This window comes from Heloderma suspectum, chromosome 1, assembly GCF_057233095.1.
Source record: "Heloderma suspectum isolate Gila_16-S chromosome 1, 16-S_ref, whole genome shotgun sequence".
Lineage (NCBI taxonomy): Eukaryota > Metazoa > Chordata > Lepidosauria > Squamata > Helodermatidae > Heloderma > Heloderma suspectum.
Genome location: NC_139458.1, coordinates 318,792,193 through 318,818,068, shown reverse-complemented (window position 1 = coordinate 318,818,068; position 25,876 = coordinate 318,792,193). Strand labels below are relative to the sequence as shown.

The 25,876-nt window shown below is 41.7% G+C and overlaps 1 protein-coding gene across 1 annotated transcript in view; it reads left to right on the top strand.

The window, feature by feature from the left end:
* The window catches only part of PREP (prolyl endopeptidase), a 100,351-nt gene that overhangs the window by 47,884 nt on the left and 26,591 nt on the right, over positions 1-25,876 (top strand). The window contains exons 10-11 of the mRNA XM_084827200.1: positions 1,463-1,566; positions 25,248-25,384. Coding sequence (XP_084683326.1) covers positions 1,463-1,566; positions 25,248-25,384 — 241 coding nt within the window. The remainder of the gene's footprint in view (positions 1-1,462; positions 1,567-25,247; positions 25,385-25,876) is intronic.

Sequence of the window (25,876 nt, the reverse complement as noted above, 5' to 3'; positions counted from 1 at the left end):
CTATTCTTTTCCTCCTGACCTAAAAGGAAACCAAGATGGGCAGCCATCACTAATCCTGCACCACTGGAAATGTGGCACCAAGGTTCTCCTGGTTGTCTGTATCCCAGTTTCTTCCATCCACAGCTAGACAGGAGAAATTACAAGCCTGAAGTAAAAAACAAAAAAGAGGACAAATGCAGAATGACGACTCATTCTGAGCAGGAGTGGGCAACACTGAGGTCTGTGCCCAAAATGTTTGCCATCACATATTTAAGCTAACTCTGCTACTAGTAACCCAGGTGCAGAAGAGGAAGCTATTTTGCGTGGGTGGGGTTGTTTGTATGATATAGGTATTTTGTGTAAGGGTCCACCTATAAATGAAGGGATGCCTTTGTTGAAATGGGTAGTTTAGTCTTCTCTCCTCTTGGATTTTGTGGTTTAAGGAAAGACCATTAAGGAAAGACCATTAATAAGAAAGGCAATAACAAAATTGGCTGCACCTAAAAACAACATATCTATCATTCTTTATTCATGTAAATCTTACTTCACACAAAACAGGTATTAATCATGTAATCGTTGTGAGAGAATGGAATTTCTTTCCAGTAGAAAGCAAGTTTGAAATGACTAAAAAAGGAAGAGTAGGCTCCAAAGATCATGCTTGCTGTGCCTAATCCTAAGAAAGTATTCAAGAACTGAACTACCCATTTTTGGTCAGTAATAATCAAATGGTGAAGTCTGAGCATTAGCTAAATCCCTGTACATTGCTTTCAATACGCTGTTAAACTGAATGATTGGTTTGGTAATGGAACAATTTACAGGGGTGTGGGGTGTGTGGTTCTCCTTCAGTCTAATCTGACATTTTGATCAGCTATTCTGTGATGCATGTACATCACATTTTGCTCAGTTTTTCATTAAAACAACAAAACAAGACTTCATTTATTTTCATTAATGTAAAATATCACTGCACAAGCAGTTAAACAAGGCAGAAGGGTAGGCATCATGTAATTACTTTGAATATGCACTTTTACATTCAGATATAAAGAGGAGGAATCACTTTGCACTCTTTATTCAATATGTGAGAATTCCCCCGCCCTTCCCTGGGTCCTCAGCTTCAAGCGCACGCTTCGGTAGTGCAACTTTGTTGGAGGTTGGTGCGAGTTACTCCATTATGCACTGGCGGTACACCAACACGCATAATGAGGGAGAATGGGTTTATGTGTCTCTTTTGTTCTGGAATGGAACAATATTATTTAAAATAGGGGGCATTTGACCAAGTTTGAGGTGAGTTGTAGACAAGGAGAGACCTGAAATTGCTACAGCAAGTACAAAGATCATCTGAGTGCAAAGCGTGACTATTTCATGTCATATTGGGTAATCTGTAAGGGCCACAAGTTGCCCACCCCTGAGTTACAGAATCTTTTGAGTTCTGTTCAGTGAACAGACACTGGATTAGTTAACTGACGAACTTGAATTATATGTTTAGGTATTATTTACCACTGTGATCTGACCAAAGAAGAACTAGAGCCAAGAGTTTTCCGAGAGGTCACAGTGAAAGGATTTGATCCTTCAGCTTACCAAACAGTACAGGTAAGTAAAGAAACACCATTGCTTGTTCTTTCTAGGTTCTAATGATCTGCCACAAAGGCTAACAAAAGTTGTAGTTGGTTAAAATCACTTTTGAATTGACATCTCATTTGATTTTGCACCACTTTCAGTTCCTGCAACAATTATTGTGCCACCTTAACAAGCATCCTCAAGTCTGAGGTGCTTCTTACTTTGCCACACTGTGCTATTTACAATATCAGTCATGCTCTATCATCTTCAGGTAATTCTCAGGAGTCCCTGGCCAATTGTACTGATGGCAAGGGGACTTTGGTTGTAACTTGGACTGCTGTTGGAGCATTTATTTTCAAATTCAGCCTCAGTGTAAAGATCCTGGGTAATATTAAACCAGAGTTCCCTGTTATGTCCAAGCTGTGGTTTGATGTCAGTTAATAAACCAGAAAAATTGAGTGAACAGGTAGAAAGACAGAAGTGAATGGTTGTGTGGGAGACCCCAAGGACATTGTGACTTCAGCTCCTGCTTGCTTTTCTACCTCTGCTTGGAAGCTGCTCACAGCCTAAGCAGATGGGAGCAAGTCTCCAGTCTTGCTCACAGGACTTCCCTACACCCCCATGCCTAGCTGGGAGTCTGTCTGGGCTTCCTCTAACTGTCCTAGAAAATTTCTGAGGTTAGGATATAGCTGTTGAGGTCCAGAAGGAGCCAGGGTCCCTTTTCTCTCTTCCTTCCACAGCACACCCAAGCAGCTTAGACAGATCTTTCCCACAGGAGCCCTTTTTTGCTTGCTGCCTCATCTGTGTCCTCACCCCACCCAGAATCCTCACTGTTCTTCTCCCCAGCCCCTCTCCTACCTCATCGGCAACCTAGATTGGAGTCAGGACACAGCTGCATGCTGGGGCCAATTGTAACCCCAGGGAAATTCTGTCTGCCTGCCTGCCCCTGCTTCCCACAGTTCCTGCTTCATCTCCTTACAGCTTATAGTAGCCAAGAGGAGGTTAGCTGGGTGAATCTTGAACAGGAGCAGTCCTGTTAGAAAGGAGATCGACAGCAACATTTTGTTGCAACTCTCACTTGTTCAATCAAAGAGCTTTGGCTATTGGGCGGCATAGAAATGTAATAAATAAATAAATGAGCCAAAACCAAACCACCCATGCACAGGAAGGAGGTATCAGCAGATCTGGGGTAACCCTGAGGTTTGCAGGGGTATGAAACATAGTAAGAATGAAAGCTTCTAAAGGGAGCAAAACAGCCCAGTCAGGACTCAGTGGCACAGAATGTTGACTGACTCAGAAGAAAAAACCCAGACAGCCAGATATTTGGGGGGAGGGGATGGAATGGAGTGGTTGGAGAAGGTGGGTGGAGGAAGAGACCAAGGATTTAAAAAGGGTATAGAGAGAAATCTCTCATTGTCTGGATAGTCTACTTCCTGGTTCACACAGAGAAACAATTTTTAAATGTCCCCAGGGAGAACTGCCTATGTAAATCAATAGAGAAATCCAGTATTATAATGTAGCTTGTATTAGGCAACAGGGTGTCCCCCATCCCACAAAAAACCATATGGAAAAAAAAAATCTTCTCCACGAGAACTGAGCATGTTCAGTGGACAAGGAATGCTGAGTGACTGTTGTGAGTGGGGGGGATGAAATGAGGCAGATGGATGGAATGGAGTGATCCAAACAGAAGCTCTCCTCACTGCAACATTTTGTTGCAGGGATCCACTTTTTGCTTAATGCAAATGCACTATGGCCATACACTTACGTTACCTTCAGAGGTGAAGGAGTTCCATCTTGTGTTTTTGTAAAAGAACACTGTTTTGTAACTTTAAAAAGTACACTGTTCCTAGGCTCAGTGAGATGGCAATAATTGAATTCAAATATCCGTGTAATTAAAGTGTTTCAGTGAGAGGAGAAGTCTAATGGGTATCTTAGGTTAAAATGCTTGTGGAATCTAAAATCACTTCTATACTTGCATCAATTGCATATTAAAAACAATGGAAACATTACTATTAAAACTGAAAGTTTTCTGTTGGACTCTCTAAATGCTTTTTTTCCCCTCACTATTTTTCTCCCTGGGGAGTAGAAATAAGTTTATGTAGGGGTAGAGAGAAATTTGCACATTTGTGCTTAACTGAGCCTTACTGTTTGTAATGTAGATTGTTCATATGATTTATGTAAAGACAATGCCTCTTTTTTAAAATCCTTGAGAACCTGTAAGCTTGGCTTTTCTGTCTGCTCATATTTTTACTTCACACTGATACCCCAACATGGATTAACCCTCCACCTAGAAGAGTTCAGATAAGATTTCAGTCGCATTAATTTTGGTATGCCAAGATTATAGGGGCTGAAATGGTAAGAGTGAGACCAATTGCATTCATCCTCATGCCACATACAGAATAATAGGTCATAGGGATTGTCTGGACACTTATGGAATTATTTTTGAAAGAAAGGTGCATGAGTGGTCGAAGATATCAGTTGATTCTGAGGAATAGTTTGGGAAAGGGCCATATTTTTTAAGTTTAACTCAAGTGAGGGTCACAATAAGTGAATGTGTAGGAGACAAAATTTTAAACAGGGATTTGATAAGAGCCCTTCCTTCCCAAGGAAAGGAGCAAAAGTACTGAGGGAGTGTGAGGAGGAAGAGAGCTCCAAGGCAGCTGAAGGGGAGAAGAATAAAAAAAGCAAAGGGCTTGTTTAATGGCCTGATTAGTGATTTGATACTGGATATAATTTATTTAGTAATAAGACAGTCTGTTACCCATTCATCTTTTCAATAATTATTTATAAGTTTTTATAAATACCTAACTTGCCCTCTTCTGTGCCTCTAAGTAGAAGTAATACCTGCTTGGCAGTTAAAGTAGAGGAAGAAAGAAAAAAAGCCTTAGGCAGTTGATGCCCACCACAAAGGGTCAGTTGGTAAGAGCTCCTGGAAAGTATTAGACTTACATAAGGAAATCTGTAATGTCAAAAGAGAGTTCACGTGAACACAGTTCGCACATCATGATAGCAAATCTTGGGTTAATTAACCCACAATTTGTGGGGATGAGAGTTCTGCACGAACTGATTCCAGTTTACATAAACAACATATGAATGCTCTTTTTGTAGATTGTTAGTGTGAAGTCCAAACCTGGACACCCTGGGTTGTTTATGGGTGAAACAGCTGAGAGTTAATCTACAATTTGTTGTTAGATTAACTCTGGATTGTTTAACCCATAAATGACCATATCAGCAAATTGAATGCTAGTTCAAGCCTGTCAGTGCCACTTGTTGCTACTGCTGCTGCTATCTTTTCTTCTCTTGGCATTGTTAATTTTCCCCAGCCAAATGAGCATGAGCTTCTAGTAGCAAGCGAGGCAGAAAGGTGGTGAGTGGTTGGACCAGTGTTTGATACTGGTAGGCTACTCTAAGAGTGGTGTTATGGATAGGAACTGTGGTGTAACTGAAGAACACACCATGACCTTATTTTGTATCATGTCTGTCTACATTCTAATACATTTGCCTTTGATTGTAGTACATTTCTTCTTTATGCTTCACTAATATCTGTAGCTCACAGATTTCTTTGAGAGGAAATCCACAGAGCCCTAGCATCAGGGCTGGAATCAAAGATTGGCATGGTTGGTCACCTGTCAATAGCAGATTCACTTGGCTATGGTGTGGAGGAGCCTTCTCAAATGTGGGACCCACCATGTGGAATGATCTCCCCATTGAGATCGGGCAGGCTTCTAGTATAGAGTGCTTCTGCTGACAACTGAAGACATTGCTAGCATTGTCGGCTTCCCCTAGTTATTTTAATAAGATTTTATTGTTTTTATCATTTTTTATTGTTTTTATTGTTTTTATTATATTTATCTTGTAACCCACTTTGGGATTTTTTTTAATGAAAAGCAGTATAGAAATTCTCTGAAATAAATAAATAAGCAAGCAAGCAAGCTGAGTTATCAAGGTAGGGCATGCAACAAAGCAAATAGAATGGTAAATGTTTAAACCACAGAAGTTAAAAGTGGCAATGGATCCCGGATGAGGTAAGAGTAGACGGTGCCAGATGCTCAAAAAGAACAAGGGAGAGATGAGCCAAAGCTAGAATTGCAACCAAAGCAAAGGAAAAGTAGACCTGTAGGGGTGCAGGAACAGGGCAACAGATGAGTAGCTAGGCCTAGGGAAGTACCTTTTTAAAGGTTACAATTCAATAGCAGAATCAGTTTTCAACTTTTCAGAATCAGTCAGGTATTCAGGTTTAGTACAGCCAGTAGGAACAGTGATGGGTAGTTACAGGCAACCATTTTACCATATATCTGCACCTGATGTGTACCACTCTAGTCTAGTCTACATCTCCCACAGTGTGTTAGACCTCTAGAATAGGCACAATAAAACATGCAAAGTCTGCTTTGGCTTTGGCTATTGGGTGCTATAGAAATGTAATTTGGCTATTGGCGGGTTTAGAAATATAATTAAAAAGAATAGTTATTAATAATAATGAAAGTAATACTTAACAATCCATCACTCGTGCACTAAGTGCCACATGCCTTATATAGTGATTGACAGAAACAATGTTTCTGTGCTCTGTTAGCACATACCTCTCACACATCCCTGATTTTGAACCTAACACTTTAGAACAGGATCATATCAAATACCTGATTTTTTACCATGTGTTTTGGATCTGGCAGAAAAAGATATTCCTTAGCAAGATGACAGAGATCACTTTCACAGAGTCACTTTTTCAGTGAATAAGATTTGTTTCTGTCATTTGACTGATAGAAACCTTCATTTACAGAGGTCTGGGTCACTTAGTGAGCTTACTATATCTCTTTTCTTTTCATATTTAAACAACATATACAACAGAATATTGGTGCATTTCAGAAGCAGAAACATGTTTAGAATAATCTTTGTCCCTCACACAGAACTTCCTATATTAAATGGTTAGCAGCACGACCAATAATCTCTACAAAGGTTGAGGATGAGTCAGATCTGAATTAATTGGCAGAGGTGTAAGAGAAATTGCTTCACAATGTCTTCCCACACCATTCTTGGATCTTGCTATCCTTACTAGTGTGTCATGTTGTGAGCATTAAACGTGCCATCTTTTTTATATATATAATGAAAACCATTTTTTAAAGTGTGTGCTAATAAAGTTCATGAATGGCCTTGTGAAACAAAGTGAGAACTTCAGATGATGTTTTTAAAGGAGGATTTATTGAAGATTCTCTTTTTCTAGTATCTGCCCAAGCATAGATAAATGGTCCCCTGCTGATAAGTACTAATATTCATGGGTCTGTCATCCTGCCAAGGGGCATCATCCTTAATAGAATTTGAAAGGTTCGTATTTCAGAAGAGCTGTCTCTTATTCTGTTCTTTGGAAAATAAATTGCTTTTAGCTGGCCTTAGTGTGAAATAGTTATCTCCTAGCCATAAGGAATACATAGATGCTGTTTTGATTTTTTTTAACCCAGTTTAGTTTTTATTGCCTCCTTCAACCAGATACTCTAGCTTTGTATCAGGGCATCAGAAATTAATAATACTTGCTAAGAATGCAGGGTGCATGGTTATTTGCCACCATATACAAGCCAAGTGCTGCCATCTAGAGCTGTGACAAATATTCTCCAGTTCTGATTTTCGAGCAATTTCAGGATCCCCCCCCCCAAAAAAAAACCCCACTTCTGTTCAGTCCTGTTCAGCACTATTGTTCCTTCTGGCAACTGCTGCCTCAGAGCACTTTTTTTTAAACCTAGCAGCTGCTGCTTCATCCATCCTTGATTAGTCATGTGGATGATCCCACCCATCAGATATTATGCTATCAATAGGATGACATCCTAATACTATGTAGCCAATCAGAATTAAATAAATGATGATGTCACTGAGGAGCACGTGAAGGCGAGGGCAGTCTCAACAAATAAGTGAACATTTGTCAAGGAATGCCAAACAAAACTTCAGATGGTTGCATATTTTTCAGCACTGCTGAAAATGTTTGCAAAAGTATGAGTAGTTTCAACTCAGCTGTGCTCCCAATCACTTTTATGCAGTCAGAATTCAACTTCATTTTTATTTTCTCTTGTTGGCCTTGATGAAAAACACAGATGTCTTTACCGCTTATATTTTTCCAGATTAAATTGTGGATATATTGCTTGATCAGACCCAGAACAGTGACAAACATTAACTGTAGTTAGTTTAAAACAGGCAAGTTTCAGAAACCAAGGTTTGAAGTTAGCTTGTTTTAAAGTAACATAATTAATATTAACCATAGTATGTCTGTCCATACTGTTTGTGTTTGGACTTTTTTCTGGGCTTTCTCCTCCCCTTCGCTCCAATTCTCAGTGCCCTTGCAGTTGGGATTTCTTCTCTGCTTCCTTTGTGAATTGGGGGTGGAGGGGAGTGTGTGTATATTGGCTTTGGCCCCACCTACCACAGGCATGCACCACTCCTGGAGTGTTACGCATGCAGGAATGAGTCCCTCAGGTTGAAAAAGGTTGTCCATCCCTAGTTTAGCATAACGTTTGGTAACCTCCCTTGTGGACTGTGGGAATTCTATGGACGTAATATACCTCGACTTCATATCCTGATGAGCAAACTAGCTCAAAGTGGGCTAGATGAAACAACGATCCGGTGGATCCACGGTTGGCTACAGAATCGGACTCAAAGAGTGCTTATCAATGGGATCTTCTCAAACTGGGGAGAGGTAACGAGCGGGGTACCTCAGGGCTCAGTCCTGGCTGGGCCCAGTGCTCTTCAACATGTTTATTAATGACTTGGAGGAGGAGGTGCAGGGAATGCTGATCAAATTTGCAGATGACACAAAATTGGGCGGGATAGCTAATACTCTGGAAGACAGAAACAAAATTCAGAGTGATCTGGATAGACTGGAGGGCTGGGCAGAAAACAACAGAATGAAATTGAATAGGGATAAATGCCAAGGTCTGCACTTAGGAAAAAGAAACCAAATGCACAGTTACAGGATGGGGGATACATAGCTCAACAACACTACAAGCGAGAAGGATCTTGGAATAGTTGTCGATCACAAGCTGAATATGAGCCAACAATGTGATGTAGCTGCAAAAAAGGCAAATGCTCTTTTGGGCTGTATTAATAGAAGCATAGCTTCCAAATCCTGGGAAGTACTAGTTCCCCTCTACTCAGCACTGGTTAGGCCTCATCTGGACTACTGTGTCCAGTTCTGGGCACCACACTTTAAGAAGGATGCAGACAAGCTGGAGAGGGTTCAGAGGAGGGCAACAAAGATGATCAGGGGACTGGAAACAAAGCCCTATGAAGAGAGACTGAAAGAACTGGGCATGTTTAGCCTTGAAGAGGAGACTGAGGGGAGATATGACAGTGCTCTTCAAGTACTTGAAAGGTTGTCACAGAGAGGAAGGCCAGGATCTCTTCTTGATCATCCCAGAATGCAGGACATGGAATAATGGGCTGAAGTGACAGGAAGCCAGATTCCGGCTGAACATCAGGAAAAACTTCCTGACTGTTAGAGCAATACGACAATAGAACCAATTACTAGGGAGGTGGTGGGCTCTCCCACACTGGAGGCATTCAAGATAAGGCTGGACAGCCATCTGTCAGGGATGCTCTGACTTGGATTCCTGCATTGAGCAAGGGGTTGGACTCGATGGCCTTGTAGGCCCTTTCCAACCCTACTATTCTATTCTATGAATGTTGTGAAAGAAATAACAATGAAAACCCAGAGGCCTGCAGCCAAAAGCTGAAACCAAGAAGAGTCTGGACTCTTTATGAATTGCTGTTGAACACTGTTTCCTTTTTAAATATCTTTGATGACCAGATGAAATGGGGGATAAGTAACTTCAACGTGTTCCGCTTTCCTTATTGCTGCATGACTAGCTTTACCCACAAAACTTCACTCTTCTACTCTACTGTTAAAAGTACAGGACCCTGTCTTCTATTGAATCTGTTACCCTTCTTAGCAGATGAGATGAACACTTTTTGTGAATAGGTACTTTTAACAGCATACCCACCTACAATATGTCAGAATGGTTTGAATAGTGGTTTCTACTATGATACTCCACTGCAAGAAATGTACTTCAAGTGGCTAGTTGTAAGGCTGACCAATGAATAATAATGTTGAGGGCCAAGGCTTGATTCCAAACTGAACTCAGATGCCTCTTGTTAAATTGAATGGTGTTGAATGGAAGTAGGTCGATAGCCATTGATCCCAACTCTCACAAATTGCTTACTGTATAGAAAATGGAATAGGTACTAGATACTTAAAGATATTTAATGGACATTTAAAGGAACACTTTTCTAATCTTTCAAGGACTGCAGTACTCTGTACAAAGATGTATTTTGAGTTTTACTGTAAGTAATTGAGTTCATCTTTACTCAAGGGAAGGGTAAAGCCCATGTGTTCCTCCCACCCCATCCAGTATTCTTTCTGAAATGGAACACTGGGAGAGGGGGAACTTTATCCTTTTTATTGTAGCTAACACAAATATTCATCTATGAATACAGATTGATCTCGCTTCTTTGGATTAACAATTCGCATGGCATATTATTTCATATAACACCCAAGACAGACAAGAATTTTGTCATCTCAGATCTCTAGCTCCCCCCCCCTTTTTTTTTTTTTGAGGACTCCGAAGATTTTTAAGAAGATGGGAAAACTTTTTTTAACACTTGCAGGTTCTTAGAGATACACAGATGCCTGGAAAATTTGGGATATGGTCCTAGGACATATAATGACCTATAGATAAACTGGAAGGAAAACCTTGTTGCTCACCCTGAGGGTCACTAATTATAACTAGTGATGGGTGAACTCCCCTCAGCTCAATACAGAAATGAATGCTCTCCCCGAGACTAATTCTGAATGTGGATGCTTAGTTGTGTCCCAAGCACAGGGAAAATGTCAGTCATTAGGCACCCTGGAAACTGAGCCCGTGTTCCTGGGATGCTGCCATGGCAGCATTTGAGGAATTAGGGAGGTAGAGCGGGATGCACACCCACTTGGCATAAGAGCTGAAGCAGAGCCACGTGGTGTAGTGGCAAGAGTGTTGGACTGGGAGCTGGGAGATCTGGGTTCTAGTCCCCACTCAGCCGTGGAAGCTCACTGGGTGACTTTGGGCCAGTCACACACTCTCAGCCCAACCCACCTCACAGGGTTGTTGTTGTGAGGATGAAATGGAGAGGAGGAGGATAATGTAAGCCGCCTTGAGTTCCTTGCAAGAGGAAAAAAGGCGGGGTATAAATGCAATAATAAATAAATAAACAAACAAACAAACTTAGGTCAATGGTCAAGCACTTGCTTTTCATGAAGAAGGTCCCGGGTACAATCCCTGGCATCTCCTGGTAGGCTAGGAAAGAATCCTGTCTGAAACTCTGGAGAGCTGCTGCGGTAGACAGTACTGGGCTGAATGGACTGGTGGGCTGACTCATGAGGCAGCTTCCTACGTTCCTAAGTCTGACGAAATTGGCACTAGCTTTGTAATGCCGTTGTATCTAGAATTAGGGTTCAGTAATTACCGGCTTTGGCATTATCACTAGTGAGAAGTATAAGAACACTGATTTCATGCATTCAGAACCACAAATTTCACTGGGACTGTATTGGGAAAACAGTGCCGTCTGTTCCTAGGTTTTCTTTATGACTTAAATGGCTCTCCTGACTCGAAGCTGCTTACAAACTAACACACTATCAGAATCAGTGTATAACTAGTTTTAGACGTATGGAGCCAGGGAATGATAACCTTCCCCGTTTTGACTCGACAGAACTAACATGCATGTTGGGACAGTTAAGCCTCCGAGCAGGTTACAGAACTGAGGTAATCAATTCTAATTTTCCTAGTTCAATACAGAGGTCTGCCTTTTTACATCTTTCAGGTGGGGTTAAGATGTGTGAAATCCAGTTGTCCAGTCTAGATGGGAGCCGCGACACATTCTGTAACAAGTCCCAGTAGGTAGCTATCTTTAAGAGGGAATTATAGCCTTCTTTTACCTGTGTTCAGTGGTGCTGTGCCAGTCTAACAAATAATATTCATTAGCATTACTTCTTAACAATATCAGTATTCCCTTAATCAAGGTAGATGATATTCTCAGAGGAGCTGTTTAATGCCTGTTACAGCAAATAAAAGAAGGATTTTTTGGCTTTAAAATTAGATCTAATTGGAGAGTAACGGTCTTTGCTGGGCAGAGCGACTCAAATTTCTAGCATCTGTCCCAGCTCCCTACAGAGCGTGTTTGCAGACGTCTGTTCCCTGCACAGAAAATGAAAAATAGCTCTTCAAAGAGTTCTGTTTATGTATGTTTCCTGCGATCTTCTGCACAGACAACAAACATTTTGCTTCAGAGCCCCATCCAGTGTTATAAAGGCACAAACAGTGCTTGTGTGGGAGCATCAGCATAGGAACATAAGAAGCTGCCTTATACTGCCTCAGACCATCGGTCCATCCAGCCCAGCATTGTTGACCCTGACTGGCAGGGGCTCTCCAGGTTTTCAGGCAGGGGTTTTTCCAGCCCTACCTGGAGATGACAGGGATTGGACCTGGGACCTTCTGCATGCAGTGCAGGTGCTCTACCTTTGAGCTACAGCCCCTCCCCTAAACAATGATGCAAGAGCCTGCTAATGTAAGACCCTGCTGTGTTGTTGGGGAAAAGACAAGATGCTGCTGCCCCTCTTTACGATCAGTGTTTGCTCTACAGCACCTAAAGCAATTGTAGGCCTGGTTCACATGTAACAACAGCCCTGAGTTTCAGTGGTTGTTGAATCGTGAGTTGTTGAATCATGGGTTGTTGAATCATGGGTTGTTGTTACATGTGAACCCTGCACTATGGTTTAACTATGGGTTGTTAACTATGAACAACCCAGAGTTCACAACCCAACAGCAAACCATGGGTTCTCTGCCTGTGTTGTTCAAGGTTAACAACCCATATCTAAAGCATAGTGCAGGATTCACATGTAACAACAACCCGTGATTCAACAACAACTCATGATTCAACAACCACCAAAATTCAGGGCTGGTGATAGTGTTTGCCATTGAATCATGAACCCACGATTCAGTGGCAATCCACGATTCAGCAACACCCCATATTCAACCCATACTCTGAGACATATTATAGAGTTCCCTAAATCAACTGGTTTTTAAAACCTTGAATTTCTTAGGTTACCAATTCAATTTCGTCTAGCATTTTCTTTTTGTATTTTCTCCCTGATGTCATCCTTCATTCAGCTCTGTTTCTTATTTTCATGCTCAGCTATATGATCACGGGGCTGACTGCAATAGGCAGAGCAGATAAACTAGCCATTTACTGTCCTCATATTCCTTAGAACCACTTACCATTACTTTTTTTAAAAATGGAAAGATATGTGAAGCACTTAACCTGAGGAGACCAGTGCACTGGTCCAAGAAAAGGTGTATATGAATAGCTCTGAAAATTGGTTCATAGGAACCAACAGAAAATAGGCATATGTGTTGCTCCCACATTACATTTTCATGCATCTTAAGAAAAAAGGTGCGCACTTGTATTTTCTTGAAGTATTGCAGGAAATAGCCCAGGGCAAGCTCAAACATTCTAGTTGGCACCTAAGCATTCCCAAGAAAGTCTTCCACATGGTGGAACTCACATATGTGAGTTGTAACATTTCTAAACAACTTGGTATAGAGTGGGATTAATTTATATGAAATGGCCTACACTCCATGCACTTCAAGCACAACCGCTGGTGCTGCCATGAGATCCTTCACACGAAAAGGCTTGATCACATGCAAATTGTTTATAAATGTTACAGCTCCAGCCGTGGAAGATGCAAGAGCTGTTAATGCTTGAAACACATCCAGTAGGCTAACTTTAGTAATAGCTATGGCCAGCCTATGGCAAATTCGCTCCCATTGCCATGCGTTTCAGTGGCTGGGAAGAATATGATTTGGTTTGCAAGTTATTTCCAAATTAATTTTTCCTGCACTACACTCAAAGCTGATTCACATGCACATACGTGTACATCCCTTAATGACGCTGAGCTGAAGTGAGAAATTCTTCCATTGAAAATTATGATGCTTCAGTGAAGATGTTGTGAAATATTATGACAGTTCCAGCTCTAACATTTGATCTGAGGTGATTGTTTCCCATGTGCAAGTCAACACACTCCGATGCAGTCATCAAATAAAGAGCATGCACATTGCCCTCATCTAATAAAGCAAGGGAAAGCGTATCTCTGAAATTGTTAGCACTTCAGTGGTTCCACACATACATCACTCATGTTGCTGATGGTGCACAATATGATAAAGCAGCAAGGCTAGGACTTAAGATGAGTCCACATAATTGACTGTTGTCTTTCCTCAGTCACCTTGGGCTCATACACACCGGGTGTCACGTGGAGTATGTGTCGTGTGAAATGGAAGTACATGTGTACACTGATACATGATACTGACATAGCTGAGAAGGGTCAAATGAACACAAGATTATTCGTGGCTATAGTATATGTATAGTATATATTTATGTAAATAGTTCACTTCTGGTTCACACAATAGCACTTCCATGTGATCTTAGTGGAGCTCGTACCTGACAACAGGAGCGCATGGGGCCAACGTAATATGAATGCATATTATGAGAATTAGGCCAACTGTGTGAATTAGTCCGTGCCGTTATCAGTATCAAGTGATTAGGACTGACGTCATAGCTGGCAAACAGCAGAAATACATATGTGTATTTATTTGCAAAAACACGTTAAGTTAATCTCTGAAGATTCGTCATCTGATGTATCCCAAGTACTCAGGGCCTGTGAATAAACAGAACTTCAAAATAAGAATATAATAAGGTGCTGTTTCATGACACAGAAATATTTTGCACTTTTACAGTACGGTACCCTTGTACAATTACAGGCTTTGTACAAGGGTAAAAGTGACTTTTTGAGATTTTGTATTTATTCAATTTTTTGACATTTTTAGGCTTTCTTGTGTGGTGCCCTCTACTGTCACTTTAAAAAAAAAAACTTCCTATGGTTCTGCTATCACTTAAAAGCTGTGCTTGCTTTCTTGTAAGAGTTCCTTTTTTGGCACAAAGGCAGCCTTTTAGTATCAAGCAGTTGACAAATATATTACAGAGATGTTAGCTTTCAGCTTTAGTTCAGAACTTACTTCACTTGTGCCGATACTCATTAAGAGTAAATAGCTTTTCTCAAAGTAATTATTTCTCCTCCATCCTTGAGGCAACTCCCATGAAACTTGGAAAATAGTATGACCCTGCAAATAAAAAGTCGTATCGTAACACAATATTTTTCCGCTGCTAAGATGAATGGTCATAAGCTGTAGATGGCCTTCATTGCCGTAGACTGATGTTCCTCCAGGCAGCAGGTACTGTAAAATCTAATAAATAGACTGACAGCGAATCACTTTTCAGAGAAAAGCAACAAAAGTGCAGCAGTTCTTGGAACTAGGAAAGATTGCTTTGAAGAGATTTTTTTGAGAGCTTATTGTTTACATGAGAAGATCCTGGTGAAGAATAACCAAAATTGCATGACAAAAATCTAACTACTGCTCTTAAACTGTTAAGGAACCTATACTATAATGTGACATTCATTTTTGTAAATTGAAAGTTATCTTGAAAGCCATGTTTATAATTGTTTTAATCTTAGAAAATCCATATTCAGGCAATACCGTTATTAGGCTACTCAGTTAAGGTATTCAGTCACTTCCCTGAATGTTATCCCAAAGGCTACTTCAATTCAGGATGCTGCAGTGTTCGCATGTAACCTAATTGTAGGTTAACTTTGGGTTAAAGCCACAAATGACCCATAGTGTCTGGGTTCGTGCATCACACAACAACCTACGATTGGACTGATCGGAGGTGGATTATGCAATATGGGAGCAGATCAAGTGCAGCATGCAACCCAGCAAATCATTGGTTAATTAATTAACCACAGTTAATTAACCCACAATTTGCCACCATTATGTGCGAACCAACTCCAAGTGTAAAGTGCTCCCAGCGGCCTATTCAGAATAAGAATGAGCTGTTAAGTTTTGCATCAACTTTAGTCTTGCATCAACTTTATTCCGTGTGAGTTAGCAACAGTTTTACAGTGAGATTCGAACTTCAGGAAAAAAAGATTAGATTTCTGAAAACAATTCCAAACAGTACTGTTGTCTGAAAGTTCATGTGCAGTATAGAATCCAGCAGCCAGAGTGATTAGAAAAACTGTATTGATAACAAGTATATCTGTTCAGGAAGCAGCCTATTATTACTACTTCAATGTTGGTTGAATTCAGTGTCAGCTGACTTGCCCACATCCAGTCCCCAACTACATAAAAGTGTTTCTAATAACAGGGCTAAGCATTACCTCTGACTGGGGCTTTAGAGAGCTGCTGCAAGTCTAGTACTGGTCTGACTGGTCTATTAGTTTGTTGTAGTATAAAGAAGCTGCCATTATCCACTGTCAACAATCATAGAATCATAGAATAGTAGGGTTGGAAGGGGCTTACAAGGCCATCGAGTCCAACCCCCTGCTCAATGCAGGAATCCAAGTCAGAGCATCCCTGACAAATGGCTGTCCAGCCTCGTCTTGAAGGCCTCCAGTGTGGGAGAGCCCACCACCTCCCTAGGGAATTGGTTCCATTGTCGTATTGCTCTGACACTCAGGAATTTTTTCCTGATGTTCAGCCGGAATCTGGCTTCCTGTCACTTGAGCCCATTATTCCGTGCCCTGTACTCTGGGATGATTGAGAAGAGATCCTGGCCTTCTTCTCTGTGACAACCTTTCAAGTACTTGAAGAGTGCTATCATATCTCCCCTCAGTCTTCTCTTCTCAAGGCTAAACATGCCCAATTCTTTCAGTCTCTCTTCATAGGGCTTTGTTTCCAGTCCCCTGATCATCTTTGTTGCCCTCCTCTGAACCCTCTCCAGTTTGTCTGCATCCTTCTTAAAGTGTGGTGCCCAGAACTGGACACAGTACTCCAGATGAGGCCTAACCAGTGCTGAGTAGAGGGGAACTAGTACTTCCCGGGATTTGGAAGCTATGCTTCTATTAATGCAGCCCAAAATAGCATTTGCCTTTTTTGCAGCCACATCACATTGTTGGCTCATATTCAGCTTGTGATCGACAACAATGCCAAGATCCTTCTCGCTTGTAGTGTGGTTGAGCCACGTATCCCCCATCTTGTAACTGTGCATTTGGTTTCTTTTTCCTAGGTGCAGAACTTGACATTTATCCCTATTCAATTTCATTCTCTTGTTTTCTGCCCAGCGCTCCAGTCTATCCGGATCACTTTGAATTTTGTTTCTGTCTTCCAGAGTATTAGCTATCCTGCCCAATTTTGTGTCATCTGCAAATCTGATCAGCATTCCCTGCACCTCCTCCTCCAAGTCATTAATAAACGTGTTGAAGAGCACTGGGCCCAGGACTGAGCCCTGAGGTACCCCGCTCGTTACCTCTCCCCAGTTTGAGAAGGTTCCATTGATAAGCACTCTTTGAGTCCGATTCTGTAGCCAACTGTGGATCCACCGGATCGTTGTTTCATCTAGCCCACTTTGAGCTAGTTTGCTCATCAGGAGATCACGGGGCACTTTGTCGAAAGCTTTGCTGAAGTCGAGGTATATGATGTCTACAGCATTCCCACGGTCTACAAGGGAGGTTACTTGATCAAAAAATGAGATCAGATTTGTCTGGCAGGACTTGTTTTTGACAAATCCATGTTGGCTTCGAGTAATCACGGCATTGTTGTCAAGGTGCTTCCCGATGGATTGCTTTGTCATCTGCTCCAGAATTTTTCCCAGGGATTGATGTCAGACTGACTGGTCTGTAGTTCCCAGGTTCCTCCTTTTTACCCTTTTTGAAGATAGGGACAACGTTAGCCCTCCTCCAGTCATCTGGCACTTCCCCCGTCCTCCATGATTTCTCAGAGAATAGACAGCGGTTCTGAGAGTTCTTCTGCCAGTTCCTTTATGACTCTAGGATGCAGTTCATCTGGCCCTGGAGATTTGAACTCATTCAAAGTAATGAGGTGTTCCTTGACCATATGCCTGTCGATCTCAAGCTGCAATCCTGCCCCTTCAGCCTGTACTTCGCCTTTGCCAGGGGGGTCATAGACCCTCTTTTGGGAGAAGACTGAGCCAAAGTAGGAATTGAGCACCTCTGCCTTTTCGTTGTCATCTGTTATCGTTTTGCCATCCTGATTTAATAGCTGAACCACCATTTCTTTCCTCTGCCTTTCACTATGCACGTAGCTGAAGAAAGCCTGTTGTTTTTGTTGTTTTTAGCATCCCTTGCTAACCTCAGCTCATTCTCAGCTTTAGCCTTCCTGACACCATCCCTGCAATTCTGTGCTATCTGCCTGTACTCTTCCTTTGTTACTTGGCCTTCTTTCCACTTCCTATATGTGTGCTTTTTTCTTTTCAGATCATCCCTAAGCTTTTTGTGAAGCCACATTGGCTTCTTCTGTTGTCTTCCACCTTTTCTTCTAGTTGGAATTGTTTGTGATTGTGCCTTGAGAATTTCCTTTTTTAAAAGCTCCCACCCATCTTGGACTCCTTTTCTCGCTAGCGTCGCTTGCCATGGGACCTTACTGATCATTGTGCTGAGTTTATGAAAATCAGCTTTCCTAAAATCCAGGGTACGCATTTGACTACACTCAGCTTTTGCTTCCCTTAGAACCAAGAACTCGAGTACAACATGGTCACTTTCCCCCAGAGTTCCTGTAACTGCTACTTTATCCACTAAGTCATCTCTGTTGGTTAGGATCAAGTCAAGGATAGCCGATCCTCTAGTTCCTTCCTCTAATTTCTGTAGGAGGAAGTTATCCGCCACACAAGTCAGGAATTTCCTGGAGGGGCCATGTTTTGCAGAATTTGTCTCCCAACAAATATCGGGGAAATTGAAGTCCCCCATTGCTACTATTTATTTATTTATTTATTTATTTATTTATTTATTTATTTATTAAATTTATTAATCGCCCATCTGACTGGTCACCCAGCCACTCTGGGCGATGTACAACCCACCATAAACAATTTAAAACAGTAAAATTTTACCATAAATTTTTTTTAAAAAAATACCCTAACCCACCCCAAATGCCTGCCTGAACAACCATGTTTTTAATGCACGACGGAAGCTCATTAAAGAGGGGGCATGACGGAGTTCCCTAGGGAGGGAGTTCCACAGAGTGGGGGCCACCACAGAGAAGGCCCTCTCCCTCGTCCCCACCAGTCTAGCTGTCCTGGCTGATGGGACAGAGAGAAGGCCATCCGAGGCTGATCTTGTTAAGCGGCCTGTCTGGTGTTGCTGGAGGCGCTCCTTACATCATGCTTCCTTAAAACATTGGCTATTTGCTTTTCAAAAGTTTCATCCTTGTCTTCTCCTTGATTGGGTGGCCGGTAGTAGACTCTGACCACCAGGTTCCTTTTATTCTTTGCTCCATTTATTTCAACCCAGATGCTCTCGATGGGGCTACCAAGCTCCTCCTCCTGTATTTCTGTGCAGAGATATGTATTTTTCACATACAGTGCAACCCCACCTCCCTTTCTGTTCCTCCTGTTCTTTTTGAACAAGTTATATCCTTCAATTGCTGTATTCCAGTCATGAGAGTCATCCCACCAAGTCTCAGTTATACCTATCAGGTCATAATTTCCCTCTTGTATTAAGAGTTCAAGTTCGTTCTGTTTGTTTCCCATACTCTGGGCATTAGTATATAGACATCAAAGACCATGTGCTTCATAGTCTGGCTTTCTTCCTACATGTGTCTGAAGACTATTATTGGGCGCTATCAGAGCTGTTCTCTCCATTGCAGTGCATGCGCCTATGTCCATTGTTACCCCCAACATTACATCTCCCTTCCCCGTAGGATTCAGTTTAAAGCCCTCCTGATGAAGTTCTTCATGCTGTGGCCAAACACATTCTTCCCATCCTTTGTGAGGTGCAACCCGTCCCTTGCCAACAGCCCATCTTCCAGGAAGTATAGCCCGTGGACCCAGAATCCAAATCTCTCTCGTCGGCACCACCTTCGTAGCCAGTCATTCACCCGGAGTATTTTTCATTCCCTTTCTATCCCTCTTCTAACTACTGGAAGGATGGATGAGAAAACTATCTGGGCCCCAAAGTTCTTGAGTTTCCTTCCCAAAGCTTCAAAGTCTGACGTGATCTCTTCGTAGCTCCGCTTGGCGGTATCATTTGTTCCCACATGGATGAAAAGAAAGGGATACCTGTCAGTGGGCTTTATGAGTGCAGGCAACCTTTCAGTCACGTCTCTAATCTGTCCTCCCGAGAGACAACATACCTGGCGAGTCCACGGGTCTTTGTGACATACTTGGGTCTCGATCCCACGCAGCAAGGAGTCTCCCACTACTACCACTCTTCTCTTCTTCTTCTTGTAGGCCTGGGTTTCATCACCTCTGTTTGACTGACCTTCAGCCTCTTGCTCACTCTCATGCAGGTTCCCCTGTGATTCTTCCTCTGCAGGCTGTCCTCCAGTCTCATCCGCAAGTACCTGAAATCGGTTCCACAGCTCCACTACTTCCACTGGTGCAGAGTGGCGTCTAGTTCTTCTTCTCCTAACTGTCACCCTTTTCCAAGGAGTATCCTCTACTCCATTTTTCTTCACCTCAGCATTTCCCACTGCCTCATCTTGCTGTTGCTCTTCAAGCTTCTGGTCTTCCCTTTGCTGCTGTAGTTCCCCCATTCTGTCCACGAACTCTTCATGTTCTCTTATTCCCCGGAGGGTCGACAGTCGCCGCTCCAGTCCACTTACTTTTTCTTCCAACAGCGTGATCAACTTGCACTTATTGCAGGTGTAGGCCATGTTGTTCTCAGGCAAGAAAACAAACATTGCACACACCTTGCAGGTCACCAGCATTGGAGAGTCTTGTCCTTCCATAGCCTCTTTTCCTGTATTTACCATATTAATTGTGCTACCAATTGCAATACCTTCCTACTGGGAGATTGTTAAGAGGATTCTGTGACCAGGTTCTTATGACACTCTGATGTTATTCAACCCAGAATGAGCTGTAGGGCCCACAGTCGCCAGGTTACATATGCAACCCCGGCAAGCGTGGGTTATGTGAGGATTAAACAACACTCACATAACCCTAACACAGATCAGGGATTATGCCAGGGTTGTTTAACCCTCACATAACCCATGCTTGCTGGGTTCGCATAACACAACAACCCCCGAGTGGGGGTTGCATTTTCAAAATGGCAACTTCACATACCCCATAGCCTCACTGTGACTATTGTGTTGTAAGAACAGCCCCTGTGTCAGAACTGAGAAGATGCTAGGGTGGGTAGGAAGAAAGGAGATCAAGGTCACAAGCCACGGTTTTAATGATATCCATTACTAATACTGCAAAGACTGCTGTGTCAGTTTTATGCCTTCGCTTTAATTCTTTCCCCCTAACTACTGGCTGTTTTTTCCATACTTCCTGCATCGTGGAGTGTTCTGGTATTAAGGGCTACTTTGATGAAACATGTTTGACTTTAATTTCTCAGGTTTCCTAGTAATGCATTAAATGGGAGAGCATACCTTTTTTATTTTAAAAGTATAAGAAATGCTCACTGATCTTTGGTGTGCTTGGCAAAAGCTAAGAATATAAGTAGAATAAGACAGCTTCAAAAGCATCTGATTAATCTGCTTTGTATCAAACCTTTTGACATTTGATATTTCTGTAGAGGGAATTAAACCCTTTTTCTTTATTTTATTAAGGAAGATTTTTTTTTTATTAAAAAAAACTATTCTGTGCCTCTACTGCAGGATGTCTGTCCAAACTTCTTTGAAAATTGTCTTTCTCTTCCTTCTCTCTCTTTCCTGCCACCTGGTGAGTTTATTTCCAGCAACCATTTGCTGCTAGACTGCCAGGCTCACTAACGAGGGATTTTTCTAAGTGACTGGTTCTGGCACTTACGCTGCATCAGCATGACGCTGCTTCTTGCCCCATGGGTGGGTGGTGAAATGAACTCTCCTGAGGGCTTCCTTGATTATTTATGACGATTCTCCTATTTTCCAAAACACCTTTGTTTGACGTATCTATGCACTTGACACTCTTACTTTATAGAAGCCTTTATTTTACATTGAATGCTTGGCAGCAAGCTGACAACATTACTACAAGTAGCTGCACTTTTACTGGAACAAATCAGTCCTGTGATAGACACTGGGGGGAGTGAATAGGGTTGGCTGGTTAAATGGGCATTCAATATACATTTGCCTCCTACAGTACAGACACAAGTTATTGGCTTGCATTGAATTCTTACCAGACCACACTACAGGTAAGGCTTTCTGGAAAATGCTTCTAATGCATTCAGATTAGTACTACTGTTCTGAACTGAGATTACGCCATATTGAAAGGAGACAAGACGCATCCTTCATAGAGGGATATCTGGCAACCACGTATTAATCTAGGCAATCATCCTAATCTAGTTCTACTTGTGCGTATGGCTAGTTGTGTCACAATGGAGATGCACACCCAACTAGAAGTTATGCAATACAGAAAAATGCCATTCAGATACAGATATAGAGGAGGACCATAGATAGCTCCCTTGTAGAGCACTTGTTTTGCATTCAGACAGTCCCAGGTTCAATCTTTGGCATCTACAGTTAAAAGGATCAAGTAGCAGGTAATGGGAAAGGCCTCTTCCCAAGGCCCAAAGGGAGCTGCTGACAGTCAGAGGCATTACTGGGCTAGATAGACTAGTAGTATAAGACAGCTTCCATTGTTCCTATGATGTATTTTCCTCCTGTGGTTCCTGGTACAGCAAGTGATGAGGGTGATGAACCCTGCTTGTGTGCACAGATCTTTTTATCTGGCTTGGGACAGAAATATTAATCTAAAGGGATGCTTTTTAATATTGGAATATACATATAAAGGATCTCTTCAGATAAACATTCTTGCAATTAGTATTAAAATGGAAGCTAGTGTTGTGGCCTATAGGTAAGAATTTAAAATGAAAAAACGTGAGCTAGTATAAACTGAATTAATGATGGGCATTAATAATATTAAAGGATAAAATGTCAGCTAATATAAACTGACAAATCTGGGCAATAATAATACTGATACTCCTACTACTACTTTTTAGAGTTTTCTAGGGACAATATTCTTATAGATGTTAGCTAACTTACTGTAAACTTTTTTGATTGCTTCCTTGACCTACTCCTAATTATAACTATCCCATGGAAGATCAGTGTGGTATCCAGAAAAAGAAGCCAGATGCATATTCTTTTGTATGGGAGAGGTTGATACTTACAGCGAAGCTCATTGGGCACCCCACACATGAAGCGCTGTGTGTGTGCATTGGAGCCCAGTCAGTGGTAGAGCACATGCTTTGCTTGCAGAAGGTTCCACACTCAGTGCCTAGCATTTCTAGGTAGGGCTGGGAGAATCCCGTCTGAAATCCAGGAGAGCCGCTGCCAGTTAGTGTGGATAATATAGAGTTTGATGGACCAGCAGTCTGACTTAGTAAAGGTCTCCCATGCGTGTTTCTCTACTTAAGTACTAGTAGCAGATGGCAGGTTGTTTACTGGTCTTCTAGAAAGCACCATATTTGACAGAAGCTTTACCAAGGCTACTGTGTGTTTGATCCTCCTCTTTCCCCACTCCAATAACTGATACGGTTTCCACCAGCTTGTTAGCTTGGTTCAGTAGTTCCTGTCACAGATTGACAGGGAGTCTGTTATTCTGGGCAAGCCCTTCTGTGAAAGACGTCTTAAAGTGAAGTGATTTCAGGACTGGCCTGGAAGATGTCCTTGTCACCTGTTGCATGCAATGTAACCATAAATAGTAGATCGTTTGGAATGTGTACAGAAGCATCTTTAACTATCCCCCCATTGCATTCTTCTCCCCTAACCCCGAGTTCTGAAACGCTTTCTGTCTGTGTTGCTGTGATTGAGCAAGAGCTAATTTGGGAACTCATAGTGGTGTTTGGTGTTTAATTTTACCAACTGTGGACACGGTGATAAATATTCTGACTAGATATCACGTGGGAGTGAGGGATCATGCTCCTCTTGGAGTTATCTGCTAGCTACAAAAATAGCTCTTGCCTAGTTTCAGCGTGCTTTATTCCAGTAAGGACACTGGTGTTTCATTAGAAAAACAGCAATAACTTACAACAGTTTAAAGAAGGGTTACTCTACTTTTTATTTGTTGAAAAACTTTAGATGACAATTCAGGATGCTGATTTTTAAAGCCCTAAATGGCCTGAGTCTTGCCTACTTTTGGAAGCACCTCCCTGTATGTGATCTACCATGCATTAATATAACCAGGGCAGTCTTTTCTTGAAGTCCTAATTCCCTAGAAATACTGCAGAAACTAGGATCAGGGCCTTTTACAGTGAGTCTTCTGGTCCTCTGGAACGCCTTCCCTAGAGAAGCCCTCCATTGAAACCCCCCATTGCTCTCATTTGTGTTTGATTGCAGAGAAAACCTAAAACCAAGCTTTTGATATCCTGTAGGAATTTAAACATGATCTGATCTTGGTCTGGGAAACTGCTATTGAATATGTATATGTTTGTTCAGTCAATTTATTTCATTTATTTTTTAATGTATTTATACATTTATGACTCACCTTTCAGCCCAAATAGGGCCCCAAGACAACTTGCCATTAAAACTTTAAATAATTTAAATGCTTTTTTAAAAATTGGAAACTTTAAAAACAAATTTGAACACTTCAGAAACAAATTTGAAAACTTCAGAAACAATCTGAAAACTTCAGAAACACATTTGGAAACTTTTTTAAAAAAATCACCAACAGCAAAATTAAGAGCAAAAGAATCTTAAAAAGTGTGGTTAAGAAATAAAAAATATTAAAAAGCTATACAAAAAAAATGTAACAGCCCACCTAAAACTGAACAAATGAGGGGCCAGCTTAACTCCCTTTGGGAGAGAGTTGATAGCCACCTTTTTGACCAAAGTGTCCAAAGGGGCTTACAGTGTTCAGAAAAGTGCAACAGTTCCGCTAAAACCCTTACAACTTTAAAAATGAATACAGTAAAATAAATGGACCTATGAGGGGATAGGGAAGAAAACAGCCAGTGTGGTGTAGTGGCAAGAGTGTTGGACTAGGAGCTGGGAGATCCGGGTTCTAGTCCCCACTCGGCCATGGAAGCTCACTGGGTGACTTTGGGCCAGTCACAGACTCTCAGCCCAACCCACCTCACAGGGTTGTTGTTGTGAGGATAAAATGGAGAGGAGGAGGATAATGTAAGCCGCCTTGGGTTCCGTGCAAGAGGAAAAAAGGCGGGATATAAATGAAATAAATAAATAAATAAATAAATAAATAAATAGGGGAGAATGAGCTGAAAACAGATTGTTAAAATACCGAACTCAAAACCAAAACAAAATCAGAAACAAAGAACAAACACACAAACTCCCATAGTTGGGACACGGGGAAAGGGAGCAGCAACAGGAGTACCTCTGAGCTGGTTTGAGAAAGCAGATGTGTGGCAACGCCTTTACTTGCCTACCACTCCTCCAGATGGTGTTCATCGGAAATTTGAGGAGTATGTCCACAGGCACTGCTGCCCACATACGTAGCATGTGGTAAATGGACCTTTTGAGTATTTGATGCTTGAGACAAATGACAAGGGATAGCTATTTCCCTTATGCCCTGATTGGGAACTTCCAGATATATCTGCCTTTCTGAGTCATGCTGTGGTCGGATCTAGCAAGGTAATTCTTATGTTCATAAGCTTTCTAGTGAACGAACTTTCGTTTCTCTTTGTAAAGTACAATGGCTGCCTGTGACTAATATTCCTGCAAACGCATTCCATGTTAGTGATACTTCACGCTTTTTCTCCTCCTCAGGTTTTCTACCCAACCAAAGATGGTACTAAGATCCCAATGTTTATTGTCCACAAAAAAGGAATCAAATTAGATGGATCTCATCCTGCCTTCCTTTATGGTTATGGTGGCTTCAACATATCTATCACACCAAGCTACAGGTAAGCAAAGAATTGCAGGCTTACAGAACATTTGTCAAAATAATAAACAGGTGATTTTATATTAAGAGGTTGCTCAGTTTATCACATAGGCCAGATTTTCAGCTAAAAAATACTGAAGAAAACCCAAAGGAAATCTTGAATTTCAGTGCAACCTGTTGGTTCTTCTCAAAATACCCAGTGCAACCTGTTGGTCTCACCCCAACAACCCTGCAAGGTAGGACAGGCCCAACTCGGCCACAGGTTTTCCCAAGATTACCTAGTAGCTTTCCTCCCAGGCCAATAGGCACTGTATTTAGCACTGAAGTTATACAGGACACACCACACCAACTGGAAGTTAGATAAAAGTTTATTAGGGGAAAGAAACACAGAGGAAAGGGGAGAGGTGGTCGGTTGTACAGAAAACTACAAGCAAGATTACAATATCCAAAAGCCAGAAACGCCAACCACCTGAACACCCACTCCCAGGAGCAAAACAATAAAGCTAGCTAGTCT